Source organism: Chroicocephalus ridibundus, chromosome 3 (genome assembly GCF_963924245.1).
Source record: "Chroicocephalus ridibundus chromosome 3, bChrRid1.1, whole genome shotgun sequence".
Classification (NCBI taxonomy): domain Eukaryota; kingdom Metazoa; phylum Chordata; class Aves; order Charadriiformes; family Laridae; genus Chroicocephalus; species Chroicocephalus ridibundus.
In genome coordinates, this window is record NC_086286.1 from 92,851,954 (window position 1) to 92,879,673 (window position 27,720).

The 27,720-nt window shown below is 41.2% G+C and overlaps 1 protein-coding gene across 6 annotated transcripts; it reads left to right on the forward strand.

Annotated features, from left to right (window-relative positions):
* Positions 1–27,427, forward strand: HMGN3 (high mobility group nucleosomal binding domain 3). Of its 6 annotated transcripts, XR_010070423.1 has the most exons (7): positions 743–859; positions 16,548–16,598; positions 22,449–22,478; positions 23,131–23,178; positions 25,503–25,616; positions 26,132–26,834; positions 27,269–27,427. XR_010070423.1 is itself a non-coding variant. In XM_063330127.1 (6 exons), the coding sequence occupies exons 1-6, from the start codon at positions 229–231 to the stop codon at positions 25,862–25,864; spliced, it is 390 nt and encodes a 129-aa protein (XP_063186197.1). In that variant the 5' UTR covers positions 1–228; the 3' UTR covers positions 25,865–26,125. The 6 variants fall into 6 exon arrangements, 5 of the variants coding, with proteins under 5 accessions (XP_063186197.1, XP_063186199.1, XP_063186194.1 ...); XM_063330127.1 differs by lacking the exons at positions 743–859; positions 26,132–26,834; positions 27,269–27,427 and adding exons at positions 1–243; positions 25,733–26,125; XM_063330129.1 differs by having other exon boundaries at positions 725–859; positions 25,506–25,616; positions 26,132–27,427.
* Positions 27,428–27,720: the final 293 nt, after the last annotated feature.

Consider the following 27,720-nt stretch of genomic DNA (forward strand, 5'->3'; position numbering starts at 1 on the left):
TGCCCCCGCTCTGCCCGCCCCGTCGGCGAGGCGGGCGCTGGCGCTGGGGGCTGCCGGGGCGCCGGGGGCGGCGGGGCGGCGCGGCGGGCACCGGGCGCGGGCAGAGCTGCGGGCACCAGCCACGCCGGTGTCGCCGCCGCCGCTGCCGCCACCACCGCCGGGCGGATCCGCGCTTGTGCCGGAGCTTCTTTCGTCGCTGTACTTTGGCGGCCCCGGAGCAGGGACATTATGCCGAAGAGAAAGGTGAGGCGCCCCGGGCTGCGCGGCGGGTCCTGCCGCCTACCCGTGCGAGGGGGGCCCAGCCGGTGGGCGATTAGGAGCCGGGGGCGGCTGCTGCTCTCCTGCCGCCGTTGCCTTCCGGAGCCCGCGGATTGCTCCCGCGCCCGGGTATTTTGCTGCCTGTTGCAAGCCCCCCTCCGCCCCTCCCCGCCCCGCCGCCCCCTGTTTACTTTCTTGGCGCCGGGCGGGGCAGTGTCGCCCCCGTCCCCGGGGTGGGGGGTGAAGTCGCTGTCACAACTCCGTCCCCCCCCCCTCCCCCGTCCCCCCCCCTCCCTCCTCCTTCTCCTCCTCCTCCTCCCTCCGCCGCCGGGGAGAAGCGCTGCAGCAGCTGCGGCTTCGCCCCTGGCCCCCGGCGGGAGGAGTTTCCTGCTTGCAAACTCCGGCGCCGCCGCCGCGGAGGTTGTGGGGGGGGAACCGCGGGGAGGGGGCAGCTCCCACCCTGGGAGTGGCGGGGAGCCGGATCCCGCCGCCACCTCCCGCCGCGACCGGGTGATGGCTGCGAGGTGGAAGGCGGGGGGGAGAGACGCAAGCCATGTTTAAAACAAACTACACCCTTCTCCTCGCCTCCCGCGGCAGACCCGTATGTACCAACTCCGGCGCCCATCCGGGCAGCGCCCCCGGGGGCGGGGGGCGGCCGCCGGGGCGGGGCCGGGCGGTGCCTCCTGAGGGAGAGCGCCCGGCCCCCGCCGCCCCCCGCTGGGCCGGGGCAGCCATGGCGGGGCTGAGGGGCCGCTGACGGCCTCCCGCCACCTCCCCAGCCGCCCTCCATCTTTTTCTCTCCGTGAGGGGGACCGGTTGTGAGACGGCGTTCCAGAAGGGGGAGAAACTTAGGCGGCCCTTCAGCGGCCCGGGGGTCCGGGGCGGAGGAGGCGGCCGCCCGGGCCCCGGCGGTGGGCGGCCGTGGTGGGGGGGGGAGCCATGCTGTGGAGACCCTCGTCGAGAACTTGCCGCTGATCGAGTGGAACGGGAGGCTTGACGCTGATACACGCTATGGCAAAAAAATAATAGCTGCAGTCCTTTAACTAGGTCAACCAAGGCAAAGCAATTTGTGTTTTTGGGGGGATTTCCCAAATGTCACCTGTGACCTCCTAATACACTGTATGTGGGCTGGGGCTCAAATCGGATTTAATAAATTTACAGGTAGATGATGACTTCCAGGTAGCTCTTGTCCTTTCCTTATTCTTTATGGGAGCTATCAAAATGTAAAATTGACAGCTATGCTACCAAATTACTTAATTCGCAGTTCAGAACCCGCTTCCAGTTCTGAAAATGGTTGCAACCATGGGGTTGACTGCTTTTATTGGGAGAACTGGGCTTGAAGTTAGTCAATGTTGGGGTGGTTTTTCCTCTTGTGCTTCTGTCATTGCACCCTGGCGTAGGCCTCACATGCTTTTGCTCTTTTAGCGCCGTCGCTTGTCATCAGGAAAAAGTTGAAAATTAGCCTGTGCCCATAGGACTCTCCACGACTTCAGAAACCTTGCAAACTTCTACCCCGCTTCCGTTGTCCTTCTGTGTTCTTACACTACGGATAATGTTTCAGGCTGCCCTTCCTAAGAGGGGGTAGAGTTAGTGTCACTCATGTAGGTTTTTGTAGTCTGTTGTGAAGTGTTTCTTAAGGGAAACTATCTTTGAGTTCTAAGTCCACGAGAACGTGTCTTCTTTCTGGAAGATTATAAAAAAAGTCCTAAAAGCATTACATTTGGGATCAGAGCAATGGAGATGAATTTTAATGGCACAGTAAATATTAATTTACTTACCGTTGTATGGGTAAACATTTAAATTTTAAGATTATTTATAAAGTCTGGGGTTTGGAAAACAGTGGTTTAGGAAAAGTACGTGATTAATGACTTCGCTTTTGAGAAAAGTGGAGTTGACATAAGTATTCTACAATAGTCAATTTTATTCCAGAATAACATCCACAGAGTGAGAAGTTAGTGATACAAGAGTAGCTGAATAATTGTACCGCTTAGCTTTCACAGGGAGACAGAACCATCATGTGCAGCTTATAGTCAACTCTTATGTTAAAACTTCTAGTTTGTAAAAAGGTTAACACTGAAAGTTTTATAAGGAAATAAACATCAAAGGTCAAAATGAGAAAGTTTCACAGTTATGGGGATAGGTAAATAAATAATATCGCAGAAAGGGCATGAATCCAGCAGTACTTGTTTTTGTGTATGTCTTGCTTACCTAAATTAACTGTTTGTTTTTGCCTCTGATTTTTTTCATCTCTTATGTAAACTGAGATCAGTTGCCGAGTCCCTGGCCTTATGTTCATTATGAGTGTTGTGAACAAAAAAATGGAGGTTGTCTCCCCTTCTCTTGAGGGCTGTGGCCTGAGGTATTGGGATATCATTTCTCATTCCTTGAGGGTCACAGGGAAAAGGAAAAAATTCATGGGTATTGAGGTGGTGTTAAATACTGTGCTAAAACAAAAAGAGGTTGAACTCTGGACTCCTCCTGTCAGATTTCTGTACCCTTTGTCTGTTTTAATAACATGTTGTGGTGTGAACATGGCCTTTCACAAGAAGAATGGCATGCTAGTGTGGGATAAACCAGAATGCTTGTTGTGGTATTGATAGCAACAAACGCCTTGAAATGGATTGGGGTGTTTTGTTTTGTCGCTTGTCTTGCTGGAATTAGCTCTTGGGTCATACTGAAAAACTCCTTGACCTTGAAATAGCCCCAGTAAAAACGTCTCATTGGTAGCCATAGAAGGATGAAGAAGCGTCCTGCACCTGATGACAAGAATAATTGTGGTATGGTTACATACACCCACATACATACGCGTACAGACGTAAGCTTTAATGTGGTCGTCATCAAGATGAACAATACTTGCACCTTTATGTAGAATGTGCACCATCTCTGAGGGGTATTAATAGGCCAAGTGGTGACTTGTCCCTTATTGAGTGGGGAACCTGTCAGTTAGTTGGAGTTGCACTCCAAAATGACCCAACTCATTCTTTAATCTGATTCTGTGCAACGCAATCTGCACCTCACATGCTGTTATGAAAACCCTTGCAAGTTGAACCAGATGTGAGGACTAGATGCAACTACTTCTTCTTAAGTCTTTTTTTTTTTTAATGTAACATCTTTGACTGTTGCTGTTTCAGAGCAAATAAAAATTATTGTGATCTAATCGGCCACTTCAGTAGACTATTTGCTGCCTGCTTGTAGTCAGGCACGTTAGTTTCTGCAGTATAAGTCAATGCTGTGAAAATGTAATAGGGAACATCTGCATCAGGTTCCTGTTCCATTATGCAAATTCACTTTCTTTAAAGTCAGAGAGACTAGTTGGTTATGTTTACTACAGAAAAACAAACCTGCTGAATATTTTGCTTGGGATACTGCTTTTTTAGTGGAAGTTAGAAGGTGCCATATTCCAGGGCTGTCCTATTGTAGCAAATTTAGTTACATGATCACTTGCTAGTTTTTTGTGGGACTCTTACCTTGCTAGTTGTTTTGCCAACCAGGTAGCAAATCAGTCTTTCTAATCTTTGGGGTTAAATGCACATTCTTACATGTACTAACCTAGAGCTGTTAAATTCTACTTACCCTTTTTTTTGTCTGGACATAAACTCAGTTCTTTTTGTGAAATCCTTCTGTGTGTTAGAGTTTGCATTTCTGAAATGTCATGAGTATTCTAAGAGAAATATTGTTCCTCATCCACTGATAGGGAAATGGGGCACAGAAGTGAATAGCCAAGTTGTTGGAATGGTCCCTTCCTCTTGGATTCTCATGTTAAGATGTCTCTCCTGATTTTTTATTCCTCCTAATAAGCACCTCCTGCACTCTGGGTGGTGCATTTGTTGTTACTTCTCCAAATTTTTCTTCTTGCTTCTTGGTGTGTACATAGAAACTGCTGAGGAACTTGCAGTAGTAACTGGTTCTCTAAAACGCTGTTGGAGCAACTTGCATGGGATCAAACACCAACTAACTAATGAAGCTGAGGGTCCTGTAAGATGACAGCTCTTTTTGCTGTGTCTCTGAATGATCCCGCTGTTGCTCTTTGGTCCCTGGAATGAGGTGGTGTCATGGTTTCAGCAGGGATGGAGTTAACTTTTTTACGAGCAGCTGGTATAGTGCTGTGTTTTGGATTTGGGAATAGTGTGATAGCGTGTTAATGGGTTTGGTTGTTGTGAGGCAGTCAAGGCCTTTTCTGCTCCTCACGCCACCCCACCAGTGAGTAGGCTGGGGGTGCGCCAGAAGCTGGGAGGGGGCACAGACAGGACAGCTGACCCTGACTGACCAAAGGGCAGTTCCGTACCGTATGATGTCATGCTCAGTATATAAAGCTGAGGGAAGAAGGAGGAAGGGGGGACGTTCGGAGTGATGGCGTTTGTCTTCCCAAGTGACTGTTAAATGTGATGGAGCCCTGCTTTTCTGGAGATGGCTGAACACCTGCCTGCTGATGGGAAGTAGGGAATTAATTCCTTGTTTTGCTTTGCTTTGCTTGCATGGCTTTTGCTTTACCTATTAAACTGTCTTTATCTCAACCCACGAGTTTTTTCTCACTTTTACTCTTCCAATTCTCTCCCCCATCCAAACTGGGGGCAGCGAGCGAGCAGCTGCGTGGTCCTTGCTGCTGGCTGGGTTTAAACCACGACAGGTGTATATCTTGTGCAAGGAATAGCAGGTGAATTTGTGTTCATAGTGCAGCAGGATGAAGTACACTCAAGTGCTGTTCAGCTCTGCTTCATGTCCCTTTCCATGTTTTGATACTCCAGCTGTGTATTGGTCCATGTCAATTCAACATGCCAGCATCGGTGTAACATTGTGTTTATTCTGCTACTGTTATCTTCATTTTGAAGCTACTTGGCATGAAAGAAGCTGCAGTGGTGTTGTGGGGACTTGGACCTTGCCCACAACTTGTTTCATCACTGGAGTTGGAAGCTCTTGGTCTGTAGCAGAGGCAGTCTTCAGTTTATCTCAGAACAGAACTAACAGGACATGCTCTGTTACCAGTGGGATGCAGAAATGGGGGAGGTTCTGTATTTTATTTCATGCTCTGGAGGTGATTATAGATTAGGAGGGAAAAGGGGGTCAGTACAAGATACAGATGTCTTGGCTGCTGCCCCTCTCCCGCTCCCATTCTGTCAGACTTCTCTCTCCAGACTTTTGCTTGAACTCCCCATGTTTCTTGCTGACTGCTTCCTCCTTTCTCCCTGTGCTACATGAGGACTAAGAGCAGAAGTCAGAGCTCTGAGAAGGTAGTTTCTCTTTCCGCTTTTCCCATTAGATCAATCCTAGACCATCAGTCACTACTGGAAAACAGGCTAGGCAACAGCAGAAGACGACATTCTCACTGAGTACCCCTGACTTTGACAAACTCATACCTAACATGCCAGCAGAGTCCCCAGATGGGCTTCTACCTTCGTCATCCTTTGCAGGGACAGGTAAAACAATTGCTATGCAGAGATGCACTTAACATTCAACCAAGGCAAACAGAATAGAGGTGCCGGAGCATCTTAAAAGGTTGAAGGAGTCTTCTAATACAAGGGAAAAGGATGTTTTGTCACTTAACAATTTTAGAAATTGTACCATTTGTTCTAAATTTGTAACTATTGAGAATTTTAAACCTTGTTGTGTTTAAAGCAATTGTAAACTGCTTACTTGGCCTACTCCAAGTACCTGTTGACTGGACTAACTCAAAGGATCTACATCTTTCATAGAAAAATTAAGCAGAAAAGATTACAAATTTTTGTCTGCGTATGGTATACTTAGATATACTACAGTGTAGCAGTGTTGAGTGGCACTGAAGAAAAAAACGTGCTTGAGTAATGCTGCTGTGCCATGTTGCAATAAATTATGTTTACTGGGCTATTAAATACATGCAACAAATATCCGCATTTTGTATTAAAGATACACTTTAAAATAGCTTAGAAGGAGCTAGTTATGTAATTTTAGCTATGACTGTTTTCGGAGTTATGGAGAGTAAAAGCTCATTGACCAAGGATTTATAGGTCTAAAATGTTTCTAATAGTTTTATACAGGTCTGTAAAAATCTGACCCATTTATCAGCAATTGATAGCAACGCATATAAATTTTCTCCTTACACCAGTGAAATACAGTTGGACTTAATGAATGGGCAACCTAAAAATTCTTAAGTTTGCTCGGAATTGTTAATTAAAAATCATTCTTAATGCTTCTTGGGCGCATTAAAGCATAATATCTGATGAGGTGTAGCCGGTAGTGCAGTCTACTTTGTAATTCATCACCTCTGAGTTCAAAACTAACCAGGTGCAGATAATCTTTTTATATACATGCCAACATGCGCAACATGCGAACAGCGGGAGTATTATTTTGTATTCCAGAGTATCAGTATTGTGAAGTCTGAAAAATAAAAAAGTTCTGTGTGTAAATGGAATATAGCAGATACATGCTGTGTAGTTTAAGGCTGTTTTTCTTCTGTCATACTTGAAAAACTTCACTTTCTCTGCTGCTGTGTTACCCCAGCAGTAGCCACCTATAGGCCTGTTACATTCCAAGGTGTGTCCTTGTTGTTTCAGAGAAATTGTATGAAATTGTATTTTTCTTGACATAATTGTAATGTTGTCTTTTGTGTAGAGTGTAAGCAAGCCAGATCCAGAGATTTCTTTTGGAAATCATCACTTCGTAGGATCATCGTCTGTTTTCTTTTCTTGAAGTGCAGTAAGCTAGCACAGTGATTTACCTCATGGTCCAGTAGCCAAAAAAGGCGCTTTCAGGTGCTGGACTTACATTTCAGGTCATAATCCTCTTAATGCTTGTTTATTTAACAAATTTGAAAGTGCTTTTGATATTTATTTTTTTTTAATCCTGTATCATTTTGCTAATCGATTTTAGAGATGTTGCACTGTGATACAATCATAGAGTCATAGAACCATAGGGTTGGAAGGAACCTCTGGAGATCATCTAGTCGAACCCCCTGCCAGAGCAGGGTCACCTTAGAGCAGGTTGTACAGGAACACGTCCAGGCGGGTTTTGAATGTCTTCAGAGAAGGAGACCACCGCCTCTCTGGGCAGCCTGTTCCAGTGCTCTGCCACCCTCAAAGTAAAGTTCCTTCTCATGTTTAGGTGGAACTTCCTATGTTCAAGTTTGTGCCCGTTACCTCTTGTCCTGTTGCCAGGCACCACTGAAAAGAGCCTGGCCCCATCCTCCTGACACCCACCCTTTAAGTATTTATAAGTGTTGATAAGGTCCCCCCTCAGTCGTCTTTTTTCCAGACTGAAGAGATCCAAATCCCTCAGCCTTTCTTCATAAGAGAGGTGTTCCAGTCCCCTAATCATCTTGGTAGCTTTCTGCTGCACCCTCTCCAGCAGCTCCCTGTCCTTCTTGATCTGGGGAGCCCAGAACTGGACACAGTACTCCAGGTGTGGCCTCACCAAGGCAGAGTAGAGGGGGGAGGATGACATCTCTCCATCTGCTGGCCACACTCGTCTTGATGCACCCCAGGATGCCATTGGCCTTCTTGGCCACGAGGGCACGTTGCTGGCTCATGGTCATCCCGTTGTCCCCCAGGACTCCTGGGTCTCTTTCAGCTGAGCTGCTCTCCAGCAGGTCAGCCCCCAACCTGTACTGGTGCCTGGGGTTATTCCTCCCCAGGTGCAGCACCCCAGGTGCAGCACCCTACACTTGCCCTTGTTGAATTTCATAAGGTTCCTCTCTGCCCAAATCTCCAACCTGTCCAGGTCTCTCTGTATGGCAGCACAGCCTTCCGGTGTGTCAGCCACCCCCCCCAGCCTTGTGTCATCAGCAAACTTGCTGAAGGTGCACTCTATCCCCTCATCCAGGTCATTGATGAATATATTGAAGAGGACTGGACCCAGTACTGACCCCTGGGGAACACCACTCGTCACTGACCCCCAACTAGACTCTGTGCCCCTAATCACAACCCTCTGAGCTCTGTCTTTCAACCAGTTATCTATCCACCTTACTGTCCATTCATCAAGCCCACTCTTCCTAAGCTTCCCTATGAGGATGCTGTGGGAGACTGTGTCAAACGCCTTGCTTAAGTCAAGGTAGACCACATCTACCGCCCTCTGCTCATCCATCCAGTCATGCTATCATAGCAGGCTATCAGATCAGTCAATGAATGTGTGGTAAGCTGTTAGAAGGGAGTATGGCTGGGAATGAGCAACTGGCTGCACGCAGAAGAAAGATGCTCTTATACCACTTCTACTGTCAGCAAAATTGTCAGTGTGGGACTCTACAGTTTGGACTGTAGTTCAAGAGATATTTCAAGCTGGTGGGTACAGGCCAAAAGAAGCAATTACGGATACGCATTGCTATCCTTACTCTGATTTAACCTGTGGGATGTCATATGTGTTTGAGGTAGTTTTTGGCCAGACTTGTCTGCTGATTTAGTTTCCCATACCTTGGCACAATGAGTTAAGCTGTCTTGTTGGCAGGAATCATTAGGTGGGGAAGGGCAGAACCCTTCTTAGCAGCAGCCAGGCATTAATCAGATGGCAGCCTTAGCCAGCTTTTCTTTGATTGTCCTTAACATAGAGTTGCATAGAGGAACATTCTTTAATTCATTAGAATAATCAAAACAACTCAGTGGTCAAATTGTGTCCTTGCACCATTGCAGGGGGAGGCATTGGGCTTGATTTTTTGTTTTGTTTTGTGTTTTTTTTTTCCCTTGGTATCTTTGGAAATTACCAATTTTCAATAAATTACTCCTGTAACTTGGAGATACAGCCCCTGCGTTCCCGTAGTAAAGAGTGGGTGTACTTGGTAACAGTGAAAGCTGCAACTATAAAATGCAGTATTCCCTAAGAATGTTGGGATGTCTCTGCACAAGAAAAAAAAAATATTGTATATGTTCCCATCAACACTGGCTTTCTTGGGACAGTTGGGTACATTTGCTCTTCCCACCTAGCTTTCTCCATTGTCCTAATGCTACCTGAGTTAGTAGTAGCAGACTATAGATTCCATAGTTGGAAATCAACTGTCTAATGACATTTTTACCTGTGTGGTGTGTTGTTCCTCTCAAGCAGACTCGAGGAGAGGTATTGGTGCTCTATTTGTATTTATCAATACCAATCAATATTGGTGCTCTATTTATCTCTGCTACATCCTTTCTTCCTTATCCCACCTGCACCCTTTTGTAGACATTTTACTTTTTTCTTCTCTTGAAACTGCATTTAGGTTGTCAGTGAAGCTCTCCATCCTGGCTGTTGTAGCACGGCAATACTCCTGTTAACTCCAGCTGGAATTATTACCAGGATGTAAGACGTTGTTGTATCTAAGGCATTGTACCAGTTGTGCCTTTGGTACCTACCTTTTACTTGTGGTCCTGCTATCATCGTCTCAGAGTTTTGTTGTTCTGTGGCACCAGTTAGTTGAAACAACAATAAAAAAGGTTGTTGTGATTCTATCACAATTATGTCCTCTGGGAAGGGAGGAATTACACACCTTTTTTCAGTACTTTTCTTTTCCAGAGGTGGCTATTTTCAGAAATCAGTTGTTATTGAAAGTAGTTGTCTAAATTTAATCTCTATCATTAAGTAGATTTTTTTTTTTTCATATTTTTTTCAGAGGTACTTTGTGCTAGTTTTGCTTTGCAGGTCTGATCAGTTTTATTTAGATACAGATTTTTGGAACCTGATCATCAAGGTTTTGAAAACTCTGGCTCTGTATGTAGACTTCAGTGAGTCCATCAGCTTCATTTCACTTGCAGGACTGGCATCAGATTTGAAAGGTCAGAGAAATAATATTATTAGGGATTGAATTTCATCCATCATGTTCTTCGAATCTGCCTTTTTATTTTATGGTGGCACAAAAATGGTTAAGCAAATACTGAGACAGGAATTTACTTACTACCTAGCTGAATTCTCATGTTGGCTGTTCAGGGGAAACAGAATAATTTCAAATGCACTGTGCTCACTGCTCTCATGGCTGATCTGTATTTTTCAAAATGCAGCTGATTACTTCACTGTCTGAAAAAGGAACTGTCTGTCTAATTTTAAATTACAATGCATTTTTTTTTTTTAAATCGGAGCCTCTAGAAACTGCTCTTACTTCTTCACTCTGCTGTAGGTAGAAGATGTCATATTCAAAAAACCGACTGCAGAGAGGGCAATGTTGGAAGGAAAAATAAAAAACAAACCAGTTGTGAGATTTATTGAATATCCCATCAAATTTAAATGTGTTTTAAATTATATTGGTCAATCTTTGACCTCTTTTCAGTGGAAATAGCAAAACCTCAATCTACAATGAAGGATTTTACTTTCTTGGAAAGGCATTTGTTCTGGCTGGTTTTGGATATCTAGAAGTACCCCAGGCCTAACTTGGTGCCTGTCTCTTCTGTCTTGTCTCGATGAGCATAAAGCTCACATAAAGTTACCTGTTAAGAATTAAGGAATTTAATAAAATGCATTTTCTGAACCTGCAGATTTTTTATTCTTATTTTCTCATATATTCTTTGAAAATGCAATGCATGTTAACCAGTCTATGGTTAAATATGTTTGGCATGAATCTCTAAGCAAGAATGGAGACTTTGATCAGGAAACATTTTCCCTGATGTTTTTTTTCCCTAATTGCTTATTAATACCAGGGGATATTAATGGTCTTCTTTATATTTAAACCTTTGTCTTCTTTATGATCTTGACATTCTTCCCCAAAGAATTTGAAGATTAAATGTTCTGCTTTTAATAGACGTAAGATGGAGGGATTTAAATTCTATACATGACATATTGTATAACGTTTTATTGTAATACTTCTAAACAGAAAAGATTAGAATATTATATACTTAATAAATATTTAAGCAGGTTTTTTGTTGTTGGGTGGTTGGTTTTTTTTAAGTGAAGAATATATGTACATATATATATACACACAGTATACACAAAAAGAACCCCTCGGATTTTTCAGAATAGAGCAAGACAGGTATCATTTTGGATAAGTATTTAAAAAATCCAACCACTAACCAAGTTTGTTCTGTATTTTACTCGTAGTGAGATACTTGGCAGAGATACTTGTTTTTTGAATTAGTGGCGCTTTTTTTTCCCCCTTTTCCAGGGTCAGGCTCTTCATAGAAAAAGCAAATGAAAGAGTGTAGTAGGAAGAATGCCTGATTTCTTAAAGCATTTATTAGGGAGAATTAATTTTACTTGCAGAGTTCATGCACACTGGCTTGGCAGTGAGCACTGTTCTATCCGCTGAAAACATCAAAGACCTAGCTGTAAACAAAGGTTAACGATAAGATGCTGGAGGAGCTAAATGAGGAAACAATGGTTAGAAGGTTGTTGCTGAAGTTGGTTCATGTTAAATTAGTTGACATGTACTCTTCATTAATCTAAAACAAGAAATAAACAGCATTTTAATTACATTTATGAACTAGCACAAGATTCAGAGCTACTCTGAAGACAAGTAATTAGAAGATCTAGCATGTATGGGGAAACAATTCATTGAATTAGATTTAGTCTAATGCAGAGTTCTACTTACAGGGAAAAGAGTGGAAGAAAAAATTTAGGAAAATAGTGCAGTGAACCCTGAATAAGGCTTAGGACTTGATACGTCTTCTCTTCTTGTGGTGTAGTTTTGTTGGAAGCTTTTCTTGTATTTTGGTTGGTGAAAAAAGTTGTTGGAGGCATGACCAAAGCATTACATCATGGAAATTGCAGCTAGAACAGGGAGCCAGGAAAGCATCTGCAGGCAAATCCCATTGCAGGCAGCGTATTGAGATGCGGCTGAACAAAACAGCTTGCAATGAAGGGAGGAAGTGCTATAGAGAGGAAATGCTATAGAGAATACTCAAGTGCTAGGACAGTTAAGGCTTTCTGCCTTTCTAACTTCTTAACGTGATATGAAATTGGCATATCGTTTTTATTTATTTTTTTTTTTTACTTGGGTATGAAAGGACTAATTTTTGTCCCATCAGAGTAAAGGTGTTGAGTTTTGGCTAGTAATAAGATCCTTCAGAGAATGAACGCTCTATTCCATTTTATAAGCAATTTTCTGTACTGTTACTTCTCACGTACTTGTACTCTTATTCCTCACGCTTTTTACTGTGCTCCTTTATAATAGTACAATCCATTAATTTAAGTACAAACAAAATACTTACCCAGAAGCTGGTCACTGCAAGTTCAAACATGTACCTTTGGATCTTTCAAACAGACATCAATAACTTCACTACTTTGTGTCACTGTGCTCTCCTTACATCCTGATTGTGTTGCAGGGGTTTGATTAGAAAAATTGAAGCTTTTTGTTTCTTTTGTGGTGCATCTCTATCAGGTAACCCAACCATAAGAACAATAAAAAAAGGAAAATTGCCTGTATGTTCTGTTAATTTTTTTCCTTAAAACAATTATCTAGTTTTCTGTTTTCAGCAGTAATGGTTTTGGCATTGCAGGTGCCGGAGTATTATACTGGTGTGTGGTAACACTGGTTCTTACGTGTACTTCACAGTTGGTGAAATGCAAGAGCTGCGTATACAAACAAGCTCAATTTTAATATTCTTTTGATTATTTTTTTTGATGCTCTCTATCATCTATTAACATTGCTTTGTTTTTTACAATCCTCTCAAAACAATTTTCTAGGTTGTCCTTAAAAAATGGGTGGGGAAAAAGCAAATAAAAAAAATATAATCTGATTGCTGGTAGACACAGGTAATCTTGCATAGAACCTTCCAGGTTAATCTTGTGGTATAAAAGTTATGCAGCTCAGACAGATCTTACAAAGCTTAGCTACGGCTTAATTTACAATCCTGTTGCCAATACGTAGTGCTAATTGAGGTATGACACAATGTGTGGTCATCTAAACTGAAAGCTTGCTATTAGTTTAAATGCCAAAAGCATATTTAGAGTTAGCCAGTCAGCTTCTTTCCTTCTGTGTATCTCTGTAATTGGAAAAAATAAAAATCACTGTTATCTGTGTCCTTATTTGCCTTTTTATTTTATCTGTCTTGTCTTTTTAGGCATCCATACAGTATCAGGCACAGCAGGCCTATAGGGACTTCTTTATGAGTATAATACAGGCATGTGATGGAGTACAGCTGAAGAATTACCAAGGTTGAAGTACTGCCCTTGTCAAGTGATTCAGTGCTCACATTGTCTTTGGTTTTGCTGCACAAAACTTGCAGTGTGGACAGACCCGCTCCTGACTAGTTTACGATGTAAGGCACAGTATTCAGGGTGCATTTTAATGTGACTGGGGCGTCATGTGAAATATGGTGAGCCATAGCATTACGTCATGTGCAAAAACGTGCCAAGGGGATGGGTTACTTAGTATGTTTGGTTGCTTTGAGACCACAGTTCCTTCAGTAGTTTGTCACCAGGACAAAAGATGGGGGATGGATTCCTGTGGAAGAGTTAGGGACAAGGACTTCAAGGTTTTGGTGGGACTTTCAGATACTAGTGCAGACAGTCACTGCGTGTGGCATGCCAAGTTCTTTGGGAACTATGCTTGGCTCACATCCATTCGTGTACAAATCTCTCTGGTCCCTATGTACTGGAAAAACTAGCATGAAGATCCACATCAGCTGGGACTCACTGGAATGCCTAAGCGGGACTCACGGAGGGGAAAATAAGTTTATGTTCCTCTTGTAACAAATACACTATAGCCATGTCGGACATATGTATTTTTTTTTGGCGTGACTGCTTGCAACTGCTCTGTGCCACTTCATTCTTGTGTTGTACTGGCTCAATTGTTTGTGCAGCTCTGCAGTAAAATAATTCTGCTGGAGCAGGGAAGACTATATATTTATAATTTGTATATGTATTTATAATATTTATAAATTTGTGTAAGCAGCAGGCTGTTTTTCAGCTGGATCAATTACCTTATTCATGACATGGCCTCCCACACGGCTCTGCCAGCGTGCTGGGAAGCCAAGGCCCTGGGAGGATGAGCGCAGCCTCCCAGTGCCTGGACTGGTAGTGATTGCAGAGAGGAGGGAGCAGGTCTGCAATGGAAATGAGAGCGTGTCGGAACCCCTTGCTGCTTATTCACACCTCTGAGATGATGGCTGTGCGTGTCCCTCCGTGGAGAAAGTTAGGTGGCCTTCAGAATTGCTGTTGGATTTTCTAACTTGAGAGGGAATGCTGGGCTAATTAGCTAACTTAATTGAAGTATGTTGTGTAATATATCATAGTAGTATATACAGTGGTTGTGGTTGCCTTAAGAGTATTTTAATATAATTTTCCCCCCCTGTGGTTAGGTTCATGAGCAGTTTCTAAAATCTGCTGTCGAGCAATAATACTGTCATCTAAAACCAGACTGCCCTGTCTATCAGAAGTGTAGGAGACTTATCTTTTATTAGTGCTAAAGAAAATGGGGTAAATTACTGTGCGTTAACTGTGCAGTACTGCAGGGTGAGAGTTTGCTCCTGGGCAATTACTGCAAGGCTATTGGCATGTATCGATGCCATCTTGTGATGATTTAGACGTGTTTCAAAGCTCTGTGGTTCCTAAAAGTGTAGCAGAGTAAAACAGCCCCGATTGTGGAGTGTCAGGCAGCTTCATTTAGTTTACGGTGAGTTTTTTAGCCTGGCTTCTCAAGGAAATGAATCATACCGTCTTTCTGTCACTGTCCCTGTAAATCTTGAGCCTCTTGGCTACTATGAGGAAAGATGAGAAAATCTGAGAAAACTTCCGTATAAAAATAGGTGCCCGGGACAGGAAGGATGGTATTTGAGTTAACTCTCAGGGAAAGGGTGCAGTACAAGTTTGTTAGACTGGAGAAAATGCATTTAGGATAAACAGATGTTATAAATTCATGGACTACAGAAAAGCTATACCCAGAGCTTGTATCCAGAGCCGAAGAGGGAAGTTGTAGAAACCAAGACTTTGCTACTGACAGTAATCATGGAACTGCTTGGTTTTGTTTTCCTTATGGTTTTTGATGCTCTCAGCATCATGCTGTCAAGCTGTAGCAACTCTTTAGTAACCAAACGGAGAGGCTTTTAGGAATGCAAAGCTGAAGCGACCCTGCTGGCGGCTGGTGAGGCGGCAGTAGCCTGGGGAAGAGTCAGGCTCCATTTTGGATGCCTGACTCTGTTGCTATTCTGAGTTGCCCGACGCTGCGCAGTGCTGCTTAACTTCCTGCTGTTCTCTAGCTACTTCGATGATCCCTCCTCGGCTTTTTTTTTTTTTTTTTAAACCGGCTGCTTCTGTGGCATGCTTCCTTTCTGTCAGGAGAGCGCACAATAACAAAGCCACGTTTTATTCTCTGGTGGGGGGTTGAAGAGTGTCTTCCTAGGAGTATGTTAGAGCCCAGTGCCCGGAGAAGGCAGTGCTCAACTGCTGCAAATGAGCCCGTCTCTTTCTCTGCCCCAAACTGTAACTGTGTAACTCGAAGACATTCTGTGTCAAAATCTGGGGGGAGGTTTGGGTTGGGACTGAAATGGAAAGACAAAGGAAAAGATAACTAGCCTGCTTCTTTACTGGTTGAAAAACAAAACAGCAACCAAATTGCCTTCTCTGCTGCCTGTTAAATGCCTTTTTGAAATACATGCTGTTCTTGTAGTTCTCTAACTGCTGCTGCTCCCTGTTTTTCCATGAATCGCTTGCTCCTAGGTGGAAACCCAGTCATTTGCAAAATGTGAAATAATACATCTTGACTTGTAAACAAGACAGAGGCTTTTTTTTTTTCCTCCCCCTCTCCTGTGGTTTAACTAACATTTCTCTGGTACCTCTGGAAGAAGAGCATTAGAATGATCAGGTTGATATTTTGTTCTTGTGAAGAAACATGTTTGTCCCTAGCTTTCCTGTCAATGTCTTGGTATTTTACTGATTTTTGCTGTTCTGATGGAGGAGATGAGAGGAGAGAAAGATACTGTTAAAGCTTCCAGCTGAGTGAGCCTGAGGCACAAAAGGAGTAAATGAGGTAAAGAAATCACTCATTTCAGCAATGCTGTGCTTTTTTGGTTCATCTCATCACATCTCATTATTCGTTAAGTTCATGTTTGGGAAGAAACACGTTAAATTTCTCAGGGATTTCAAAAGTCCTGGTAGAGCAAACCTCAGATTTCCAGTTCATACTGTTGTGCTACCAACTGCAGATTAGATGGAGCTCCCAGTGGAGCTTAGTTAATTGGCTAGAGGGACCACTGAGGGATGCTGTCTGATACGGTATGTATGTACCTGGTGTTGATCGGTCCTTGTGTTCTTGCTTGGAAAATCTAGAATGGCTTTGGTACAATGTGTCTTGTAAATACTAACGTAAATTTGCCAGGCCTGTTTTAGTTGCTGCAATGTATAGAAAGAAGAACCTTCAACATAATCTTTGTTTTGCTGTTGCCTGGATGCTTTTACATCTGTAATGAAGACACTGACTTAATATTTTCTTTCAGTCTCCAGAGGGTGCTGAAGGCAAGGATGCAGCAAAAGTAACTAAACAAGAGGCAAGTATTTTTTTTTATTTTTATTTCTAATTTATTTTGGCATGTAATTATTTAACTGGAGATCTGCAGTCTTGCATATCCGAAGACTACGCGTTGCTCTGGCACTTCTGGTGAGGTGTTTTCAGTGGGAATAATGACAGTAAACAACATTGGTAGCTTATCTGGCATAATTTGTTTTTGATGCACTGAGGATCCATACAGCTTATTAGTACACAAAATAAATTTCAGAAACACTTAGGGCTTTGATAGACAAGCTCTGATGGATCTTGTGGCAACAGTGTAGGATGCTACTGCCTGGAACTGTTGCTCTGTCTCTAGTGGGTTGGCACAAGAGGGTTAATGCACACACCTCAGCCAGTCTACTTCAAAACTATTCTTAGCTTAAGTGACTGATGGAAGGGTGTCTTGAATTAAGATACCAGGCTCTAAACTGGAGCAGCTGACACATTTGTGTGTTTTCTTTGTCTGAATTTGTTTTAAGGGCACAGTAACTTTTTGTCAGAGAAGGCAATGAGACTGCTGGTGATACCTTGACCTCTACAGTAAAGTTTGCTAGTTTGTTTGTCACAGCCCTTAATGTGAATTTAAAAAACAGGTAGAGAATTAGGAGGATTCGTTTTCTTAGGTTGTCATCTATTGTGGCAGACAAAATTAAATCAGGGCCTTGAAAAGAATAGGCGAATATTCAAATGAGTTAACAATTAATTGCTCTTCTTGTAAATCTTTGAGCATATTTGAACAAGAAAAATGGTCTAATGAAATTTTACGCTTTCTGAATTGGGAAGTTGGTTGTTGCTCAGTCCGGCAGAAAAAGATGCCGGAAAGTGGAAATGACAGAATATTTCAAACAATAGTAATGCTTACAGTAAGCTCCTGAAAGAATCAGGTAGAGTAAAAAGGAGGTCTGAGAGGAATAGATTTTGATCCCTTAGTATCTTCCTGTGGAATTTCCTAGAAGAAGAAAAATTAGTTTCTGTTTCTATGAAAAGACTGACTAAATCATAGTAAAAATATAATCTCCTTTGCTCCGAATTAGTGTTTTTCTCTATCCAAGTTTAAATATCATTTCTTCAAGAGCCAGAAAAGTGAAAGCTCCTTCCCCTAAAAAGTTTGAGACCTGATTGGTAGATTAAAGAAGAAAAGACCAAAAAGCTTACAGAAATACACAGGCTCTCTCTAGAGAGCGCCTGCTGACTGTGAAATATGAGAGCTCTTAGAGTAGTCTTCAGTCAAGGTGAGATAATAGTGGCTGTTGATACTACCAACAGCCCAACAAATAAAGGTAGTCTCAGTAGATACACCTATAGGTCTTAGTGTGTGAATGAGGAAAATAGTTGTAGGATTATATTAGAAACTGTGGGAGCTCTTGGAATAGGTAGAATTTATCTAGGAAGGGTGGCTTCGGTCTGAACCAAAAGAGACCTGTGTGGACCACACTGAGGAGATCTTCTGAATTAGTTTAAACTAAACATCTGTGGGGAGACCAACAAGTTCTCGAGAGCATAGGGTGAAGTCAGACCTCCCTATCGGTGTGGAGAGCGAGGGCTAGCACAGAAGCCATAAAAGTTAGCAGCTGAAAAGGTAAACAGAGTCTTGAGAAATAAAGCCCTGGTAAATTCACGTCTATGAAAACAGGCAGTCAAGCCAAAATACAAAAGCTGCAAATTTAAATCTGGGCAACTTGGACTATCTGGCTTTAAATGAGGACAGTGATGTAACTCAGAAACTTGTTGGGACAAATTATACAGGGTTGAGAGCTATGTTGCATTAGTGGTAGAATGACTTTCTGTCACGTCTTTAATATTTCTCTAGATTAATTGAATCAATAAGTACGGGAGAATCCTTTATGGATTGCCAAACCATGTGTAAATGGGAAGTATATAGTGTAGAAATTGTGCCAGGTATCATCTGACCACAATAATAAAAGTGGCAATGAGATGTTAAAGGAGACCAGAGAGGCTCTGAGGACAGAAATAGTGTTGATGGAGATTTCACTTACCTTTCAGATATTTGGTAAAAGGCACAGGATGGCATTACAAAGACAAAAAAAGTTAAAAATATAAATGCTTGCTTCCTGCAGGAACAAATCAAAGGACCAATAAAAGGATAATCAGCTCTTTATTTGGTCCTCAGTAGTATGTAGGAGCTAGTTAAAAAGGCAGTTGTCAGGGAACTATTCTGTAATTATGACCGTAATATATTCAGATTCATCATCCTTGCAGAAATGTAAGTGAAAATAAACTCCGCTATGATAAGATTTGATATGAAGAAAGGGAATTTTATTAAAAATTAGAGCCTATTAAAAGGAGCAGCTAAAAGTTTAATGGTTTCAGGTGGCAGAGAGGTTTTGTGGTACTCCATGCTAGAGGCTTGCAGAAATGCACATTAGTTTTCAAAAGCCCCAACTCCCCCCTCCAAAAAAAGCAATGTCTTAATAGCAAAATAAGGGAAATTTATTGTTTTTGAAAAGTATTTTTTGTATTGATGGAAAACAACGAGGAAAGGAACAAAGCCTCCAGCATAGCAAATGCGAAGCTGAAAAACAGTAATGAAACTCCTGCTATGGAGAATTCTTAGGGATGTTGTCACAGTGGAGCCTTATCTCGTGGGTGTAGAGTCTGGAGGACATTCTTAATTGAGTGTGAGTGAGAATTAGACAGTATTCACCAGCAATTGCCAAACTGTTAAGTGCAGTGTGTAATATACTGCTTGCATTGGCCTCAGTACCAGGGTGACTGAAGGTGATGAAATGCTCCCAGGACTTTAGATAAGAGATTCTGGAAAAAAAGCCTGTGAGTTTAACTTGCAAAACTAATTAAAAAAAGAAAAAGTATATGTAGACAAATGTAAAATGGGGGAGTTGACGCGGATTTTGCAACGAGAAGTCATATTTCAGGCAGTTAAGTTCTTTGTAGAAGTCACAGGTACAAGAATGAAATGATAGCATGCCAACTGATAGAGTTTACTTGCATGTAAAGAACGCTTTGATAAAGCTCCCCAAGCAGGTTCTTAAAGAAACTAAGTTAGCATGGATTAAAGGGAAGGTCTTCTTAAGAATTTGTAACAGATGAAGATATAAGAAGAGAGTAGGGAAGTAGTAGTTAATTTTCATAATGGAGGAGAATTATCAGTGGAGCACTGGAAGGATTTGTGTTTGGGCTTGTGTTGCTGAATGTGTTCATTAATGATCTTGGAGAAGAGGTGCTGTAGAAATGACAGTTTGCTGAAGTTTACAAAAAATTATCAGGGTAGTCAGAAGTGAGAGAGACTGAGAAGGCTGTTGTGTCACTGATAACTAAGTGATAAAATATCAATAGAAATTCAGTATGGAGAAATGCAAATTAATACACGGGGGGAGGGGAAGACAGTGATGGTCACCAGATAAGCTGTTAATCAGGGGAGAGATTGTGAAATCACAGTGAATAGTTACTAGAAAATATCAGTTCTTCTAAACAAAAGGTAACTAGAATATAGGAAAAAATACTAGAAGACAGAGTGTGAAGTATCAGTGATGTGCTCGCAGATATGGGACTACTAAATGAAGTTCTGACTCTTCCTTAAAAAGGCCATGACAGAATGAAAAGGATACCAAGTACAAGTTTGTCCCCTAAGCGGGACAAAGAGAGGATGCAGAGCAGCTTTTAAAAAAAAAAAAGCTTTTTTTCTTTGTGTGTCTTTCTTTTTCTTTCACCTCACTTTTTTGTAACAGAGGTGTGATGAAATCATCAGTAGCACAGAGAAAGGCAGTTAGGGACTTATTACTCATGTAACCCGAAAAAAAACCTAATCTAGTGAAAGTAAGAGGCAAGAAGTTTAAAGGGAAGACAACAGAGGGGGAAGGTTTTGCTTTTTCTTTTCCACACAGTGCATAATCCTATTATGGAACTCATTGCCACAGGATGTTAGAGAAACTGAAAGTGTAAATGGGTTCACTAGGTTATTAGACAAATTTATGGAGAAAATGACCCTGGGGGACTATTAAACACATGACATGGATATAATATCCAGGTTGGAAAGTTTGCAACTGTAGATTTCCAGAAGCTGGTGCAGTAGGAAAGTGCAAAGTGGTGTTCTGTGTCTGCTCCGTGTCATACTCTTTCTGTGGGTTTTTGCTAGTGGGCCAGTGTCAAATAGAGCATTGGGCAAGCTGCTGGCTTCTGTACAGCTGTTTGTGGGGGGACAAGGGTTCCAAAAGCACATTAAATTCTGACCTTTGCTGACTTGACTGCAGTTCCTTCCTTAAAATCAGATAACACAAAAGACATACGGACTCTGAATGAGAATTAAAATGACTTAACTGTCAGGCATTTTTAAGGAACTGAGGGTTTATGCTGACTTTCTTATGGCAGTACAAGTCTTCCATGAAACCAGTTATGGAACAGGAACAGTTGGGGAATATGTGAGAGAATTATAATCCATCTAAAACAACGTATTATCCTTTAAAAAGTAGATCCTAACAAAACATTCCAGTGCCCAAATGCAGAGAGATAGAAATCATCAGTTAAGAAAATAGTTTGCAAAAGAAGCTGCCTTGAGCTAGGAGTTCTTTGATTACCTGACCAAGCGAAATGCTTTATTTTAACCTGTTGTAAAACAGTGCTAAGCTGCTAAACAAGCAGTTGATATTCTAAATTGCCAAGAAGAGGGAGGTTTACTTTTTTTTGTTGTTAATGATGCATAAATATTTGATAGCTGAAAGTATCTTTAGGTGTTTTTTGACAAGACTTCCATTTTGCTGGATGCAGGTCTGAACTATTCACTACTGCTTTCCACTAAGAATATTTAAATGGCTCCAGTGAATACAAATGACTACATTCTTCAGATATTAACAACAGCTTTTTCCTGTTGGAAGATGTGTGGAGCTGTGCTTTTTCTGCTCAACTTAAATGCTTACTATGTAATTAAGAAGATATTTTGATTCACTTTTTAAGCTGTGTTACATTGGATATTTGTTGCAGTTCAGCTGTCCCTTTATTTTGGCTAAAAGTGTGATTCCGGTTTATGACTTTAACTCTGATAACCATGCTGTGTAACTGCATCACGGGTTCCTCTGTTTTAATGAATACAAAAATATTCTGAACAAACTAATGAGCTTACAACTATTTCTAAGACTTAACTCATCTTCAGTAATAAATTTGTGACAAAAACAGAGTGAAATAAGGAATGTCTGTTTGAAATGATAAAGAAAAGTGGAGGAAAGCAGAATATCTGACTTTCTTCTTTCCTTTTGAGAATTGTGTTCAAATAGAAGAAATAATTTCTCCCTCTCGTCCTGCAGCTGCCTGTGTACACCTGGACTCTTGGATTGAGTGTATGGGGAACTGAGGAAGTGGAAGGACTTAGTTTCATGTTTTGAAATTTTAACACTCTGATATCCTCTAGGGAAGGATGTTAAGTTTATTCTGCTGTTAATCAGATGGTATTTTTACCCACTATTACAAGTAGCATCTGCTAGATTATAGAAACATCATTCTAAGTATTTGTGAGAAAGGTTCAGCATCCTGTGCACAGGTAGTCAGGCTTGCTGTATTTGTGAACCTTTCATAGAGCAGCAAGGGACTCGGAAGTACTTATAAAATAGGGGCAGAAAAAAAAAGTGTTTAACCATGTGGAGATTTAGACGTTATAATTTATGAACAATTTTCATTACTAATTTTCACATCACTTTGCCCCTTCAAAATTTTGATCATCCAAAATGAGGAAGACATGAATTGTGTTTAGCAGTAGAGACAGACATCGGTAGAGACATATTTTATGCTGTCACCATGAAATGACTGATACTATGTTGCTTTGGATACTGCTTGCTGTAAGCCTATAAAAATGTCTTCTCTGTTTTTTCTTCTTCTGTAGCCCACAAGACGATCAGCAAGATTGTCAGCTGTAAGTATGTATAACACCTCTTGGTATGTACTTTTCTAGGCACATATGGTTTCTCAGACCAAACAGGTTTGTTATGTTTTGCTTGATTCAACTTCTACTCTAGCTGAGGGGTATTAAAGAACTCTAGGGCTGAAGTTTATCTGTGTTTTCTTGGTTTTGGGTTTCAGGTTGTTGTGGTAAAAGATGTATTTTCCCCACCTCAGTGCAACACTGTCTGTTACATGCAGGATTGACTTTGTACCATTTTGCAGGCTGATGTTAGTTGTGGAAATGCAGCTGCTTCCCTTGGAAGGAGAAAGAGCTGTCCTTCAAGGACTTCATTTGATGCCACTACTAATATTTAGTTTTAGTTCCTCTTCTCTGCTAGAACATATCTGATTTTTTTTTTTAAATAGTAACTACTAATCTCCACATTCTACTCTTATAATGACCCCCAAATTGCTTTGACTCCCAGATGGGTGAGCTAATGAAAATGTGTGTACACAGTGATGAGGTGCATTTGTGCATTAAGGTTTTTCAGTCTTCTTCTAGATGCGTACTAACGAGCAGGAAGTAAGGGAAGGTGTGGGGTGGGGGGAGCTGGGGTGTGGAGGCGGCTGGCTGGCTTCTGGTAACATATCTAACGCATTGTGCAACTAAAAATGTTTTATAGAAACCTGCTCCACCAAAACCTGAACCCAAACCAAGGAAAACCACGAAGGTAAGTACTCTTCTTTTTAGTTGCCATCATTGTAGCCAATAGTAAGCAAGTATACTCCTTTGCATTGCAAACAGTTCGGTTCACAGCGTTTTTGCGAGGCTTCGGCTCCCCTGCCCTTCCCCAGCTCCCTGCCCGCCCCCCCCTCCCCACCCCGGAAAAAAAAACAAATTAGATCATTCTTTTCTTTCTGTTCCACCCCTTCCTGGCCTCATTACTGGCCCAAACAAAATGTCTTGCCTGTTTGATATGCAGACCATGTTAGTTTATGGTGAATTCCTAGTTTAAGAAGAATCTTTACCTTTCCTACACCTTTCCTGAAATGTACAGGTTTGGTTGAGTAAGCTCTACCTGAGACTTAGCAATTTCTACAATAGGATTTGAGATTACCCTGTGCCATCCTGTTTCCTTGTCTAGAGGGACAGTACTTCATTTCACAGTGAGAAACTCTTATCTGTTCTTGAAGCCTGGCTGTTGCTGAGAATGCACAATTATAATTAAAGGTGAAATTAAATATATTTAATTTGAATGGTTTGAGTTTTCTAGGCCAGTTACAGTCAAATTAAAATCTTATTAGTGTCTGAAATACCTTTTCAGGATTTCTGCATATAAATCATGTACTTCAGAAACTGTAGATTTATTTGTGCCCAAGGGGAATGTTAAATAAGAGCAATTGCTTTAGTGAAAAAAAAACATGCTGGAAACCGAGTCTAGCACTCCTCACACATTTTTTCAAGTCCTTTTATTGGTATCTCAGTTGGGCAAGTATCAGGACACAAAGTCCGTATGTGAAAGTAAAACTCTATGACTTTGAACACTTTATGATTTATCAAATGAAATTACCAATAAAGTCTTGCTGAGTCCGTCCTGCTCCCCTCTTAGAAAGAGTATTAATAGAAAAGGGAATATGGTAGCTTCTATAGCTTCACATACATGTTATGAAATTAATTCAGTGTTATGGAATCAGTCTAAGCTGCGTGAGAGACACTTGAAGCTCATTTCAGGCGACTCAAATCCTTTATGACATTATTCTAAGTAACTTTTTAATACAGTAATCTGCTTTTTTACAAAGTCTAACTGGATCACATTTTCAGGAGTATATTAATCTTGGTTTCCTAAACAGAAAACAGCAAGTGTGTACTCTCTACCTGCTAGTAAACAACAGAAGATGGCACAGATTTGAGATAATTTTTAGTGTTAAAAACTTGCAAATGATGGATTTACTGAGTCAAGCCCTTAGCTTGTTCTTTCCTAGGTGAAGAGTTATGACTATACTCACACCACCAATAAGCTTCTCAGTTAAGCACCACCACTGCTGTGTAACATTGAAGCTGAAGGGTGAAAGCAGTAATTCAGGCTGCCCTGGAACTAGGATTACTGGCACTGCCTCCTCACTGCCCCACTCCTGCGTGGGGATCGCTGGGGAAGGGTAGTTAATGAAGGGAGACTGACCTTAACCCTGTTCACAGCTACTATTGCCATTTTGCATGGAGAATATAGAGCAAATGATCACATGGAACATCTCCACAGTGTTTATCATCAGAACTACTTTAGACACTAACGTAAAATATTTAATTAAATACCATTTAAATTTTTATCCCATTACACTTAAAATCCTTAACCTATGTCTCTACTAGCCTTAGATCACAAATATAAATATGTACATAGAGCAGGGATTAAAGAAAAAGTAGACTTCAACACACAAATTGTTTGTTTAAGAGCAAATCTCCAAACGAAACTGTAGCTGTTAGAATAGTTCCTTTTGATAAATTCTCCGCTTTGTATTGCTGCAGATGGAATTTTATCTGTGTTTGCCTCCCTAGTGTGTTGGTTGGTTCTTTCATTGACATGGAATGAACATCGCAGGTGTTATCGAACTAACAAAAGGACAGCCAACAAAAATGCTTAATTTTTTAAATCTAATTTAATATTTCATGTTAATCGAAAATGTAGTGCTGTTACACAAACAGTGTGTTGTTTGTGCTTGGCTGAATAGGCTTTCAATATACTGTAATTGGATTTGTGCCTACAGATATCTTGTATATACCCCTGTATATACAGCTCAGCTCTGCCAAAATAGTTTGAGGGGGTTTTGTATCCTTGTGAATTAGCAGAAACAATAAAGAAACAGACATCAGCATTTTCTAGAAATTTTGAGAGTCTCCATGTACCTTTTCCAGCTAGTCTCTAGCTGGTTTTCTGTTCCAGTCCAGCACATGCAGCTTACCAAGATTTGCTTTTTAGTTCATGTGAAAGTTTTTTGATAAAGATGTAGGGTGCTGGCTACTCATACCGTGTCTCTGCCCATGTTTTTCATCTTCTGTCAGAAGGAACCTGGAACAAAGGCCAACAAAGGTGCTAAAGGGAAGAAGGATGAAAAGCAAGAAGCTGCAAAGGAAGGTACTACACCATCTGAAAATGGTGAAAATAAAGCTGAAGAGGTACTTCCCACACATACCTCCTGCTGATTGAATCAGTGTTTTTGAATTATTCGACCTTTCAGACATTGATAGCATGTTCATAATGTTTCTTTTTATTGCCCATAATGTTATTGCAGATTCGCATCTCTCGCTCAACTGTTAGTGTTTCAACATCCAGAGGTGCCCCACCCAGCACACTGTCAGTAAAAGGGCAGATTGAAACAGTGAAAGTTAAGGGTACGGTAGAGCATTCAGCATGTGTGCAGTGAATAGAAACAGATAGTAGTGTGGTGCTTTTCAGTATGAACAATGGAAGCCGACAGGTAAGGCTTGTATTGCTTTTGAAAAGCTGGGACCAATAACTGGACAAGAATGTGTGAATGTACCTGTTCTGTTTGTGCTTGAATGTAATATGGAGGTAGGTTTGAAACTGAGCTGTTGCAAATAAGAACTTGAAGGAGTAAGGGTAGTTTGGGTATTTAGGTGTGTAAAGGCAATTTACTATAGTAATTAATTTCTTTTTTTCTTCTCCACAGGCTCAGAAAACTGAATCTGTAGGTGACAAGAATGAATGAAATATCATGAAAATTTTGGGTTGATTTTATGTACCTCTCGGACAACTTTTAAAAGATATTTTTATCAAGTATTTTGTAAATGCTAATTTTTTTAGGACTATGATAGTTGACATATTAAACTGTATATGAACATTTCCCTTCTCATAACAGTGCTTTTAGAAATTCCCATTGTTGCCAAGTAATATAAATATCAACTTAATATTGCAAGGTATGTGTAAAATTGGATCGGCATTCCATACACTTGCTTTAAGAAATTAAGTCTTGTGCATATGGTGATGTTTTTACTGTGCGTATTTGAATTTTTCATGCAGTTTTTCTAGAGCAATAATCAGTGGTGCTTTTGTACTTAGGGTTTATGTGATTTTAATGAAACATGGATAGATGTGGCCACCTGCTGACTATTTTGGGTTCTTTTAATGGATTAAAATAAAAGGTCTCCTTGCCTGCGAAACTACAGCCTCCTAATGTTTTCTCTAAATCTGAGGAATGCCTTACTCCTGTTTTCAACTGTTATGAGGAAGACTAAATGATTTGCATGCAGTCTGTTTGCTTTTTTGCTGAGATCTGATGAAAAAATGCCCACACAGGAGTAGTAGGCTGGGATTTTCAGTGGCCTGCAACTTAAGGGACTTACAGATACATTCTTCAGATATACTATCATGGGGTGAGTAGAGTTGTGCTCTGTCGGGATCTTGTGTCTCTAATGAGCTATCAATACAGAATGAATTGCTTGATTGATAGAGACGTACGATAACTGTTAAAGTAGCTTTGCTTTTCCCCCACTCCTTTTTCATTAACTAGAGAAGACTTGCATCGTATTCTGTGGAAACCTTTCTATCTGCAGCCTCAAATTTAATATAAATAGTAATTGCTGTTCTGCTTCAGCTGAGGACAGTTGTTAATACATTGAAATCGCTGTTAAACAGCGCTATATGTTTGGTACCTGGTAGAAATGGAACAACGGAAGTTATTTTTGAGGTGATTCTGGTGATATGGTGGATTAGTTAATGATTTTTCCTTTTTTTTTAGTGGCCATGTTTCAACTCTGCAGCTCATTCTAAGCGCCTTTTATAATTTTTCTCCTTCTCTTTTCTCTAGGGGCCCTGGTATTTCTAGTTACTTCTGGGATGGGAGGGGTGAGAGAAAAGATGTTCCCTGTTCTTCGGTAGCATTGATTTGTGTTGCTCAAGTGGTGGCCGTTATGTCTGAGGATACCATTTGCTTGTTTAAGTCAATAAATAAATGACTGTTGCCTGACCTAGCATTCTATTTATTCTTTGGGAAGAAATCTCCAGTTGCCTTTTTACATTAAAACAGAAGTCTCTCTATACTGAAAAATTGAAGATTGATTACCAAAACCCTATATGCTAACTAGAACAGTAGTTAACACCTGCACTGAGATAAATGCCACACCTGCTCTAGCGATAGGCTTGCTACAGCCAAATATTCAGAGGAGGTTGTTCTCTGCATCATGAACTTAGTTTTGGAAGAAAATTTAAACTAATAGTCTTGCTTCTGGTGATGGAAGGTCAAAAGGCCGTATTGTTACT

Coding starts and splice junctions, on each gene's coding strand:
- HMGN3 (XM_063330124.1), top strand. CDS start 812: ATGTTTAAAACAAACTACACCCTTCTCCTCGCCTCCCGCGGCAGACCC. Junction 23,179..25,502: donor AACCAAGGAAAACCACGAAG/GTAAGTACTCTT, acceptor ATCTTCTGTCAG/AAGGAACCTGGAACAAAGGC. Junction 25,617..25,732: donor GTGAAAATAAAGCTGAAGAG/GTACTTCCCACA, acceptor ATGTTATTGCAG/ATTCGCATCTCTCGCTCAAC.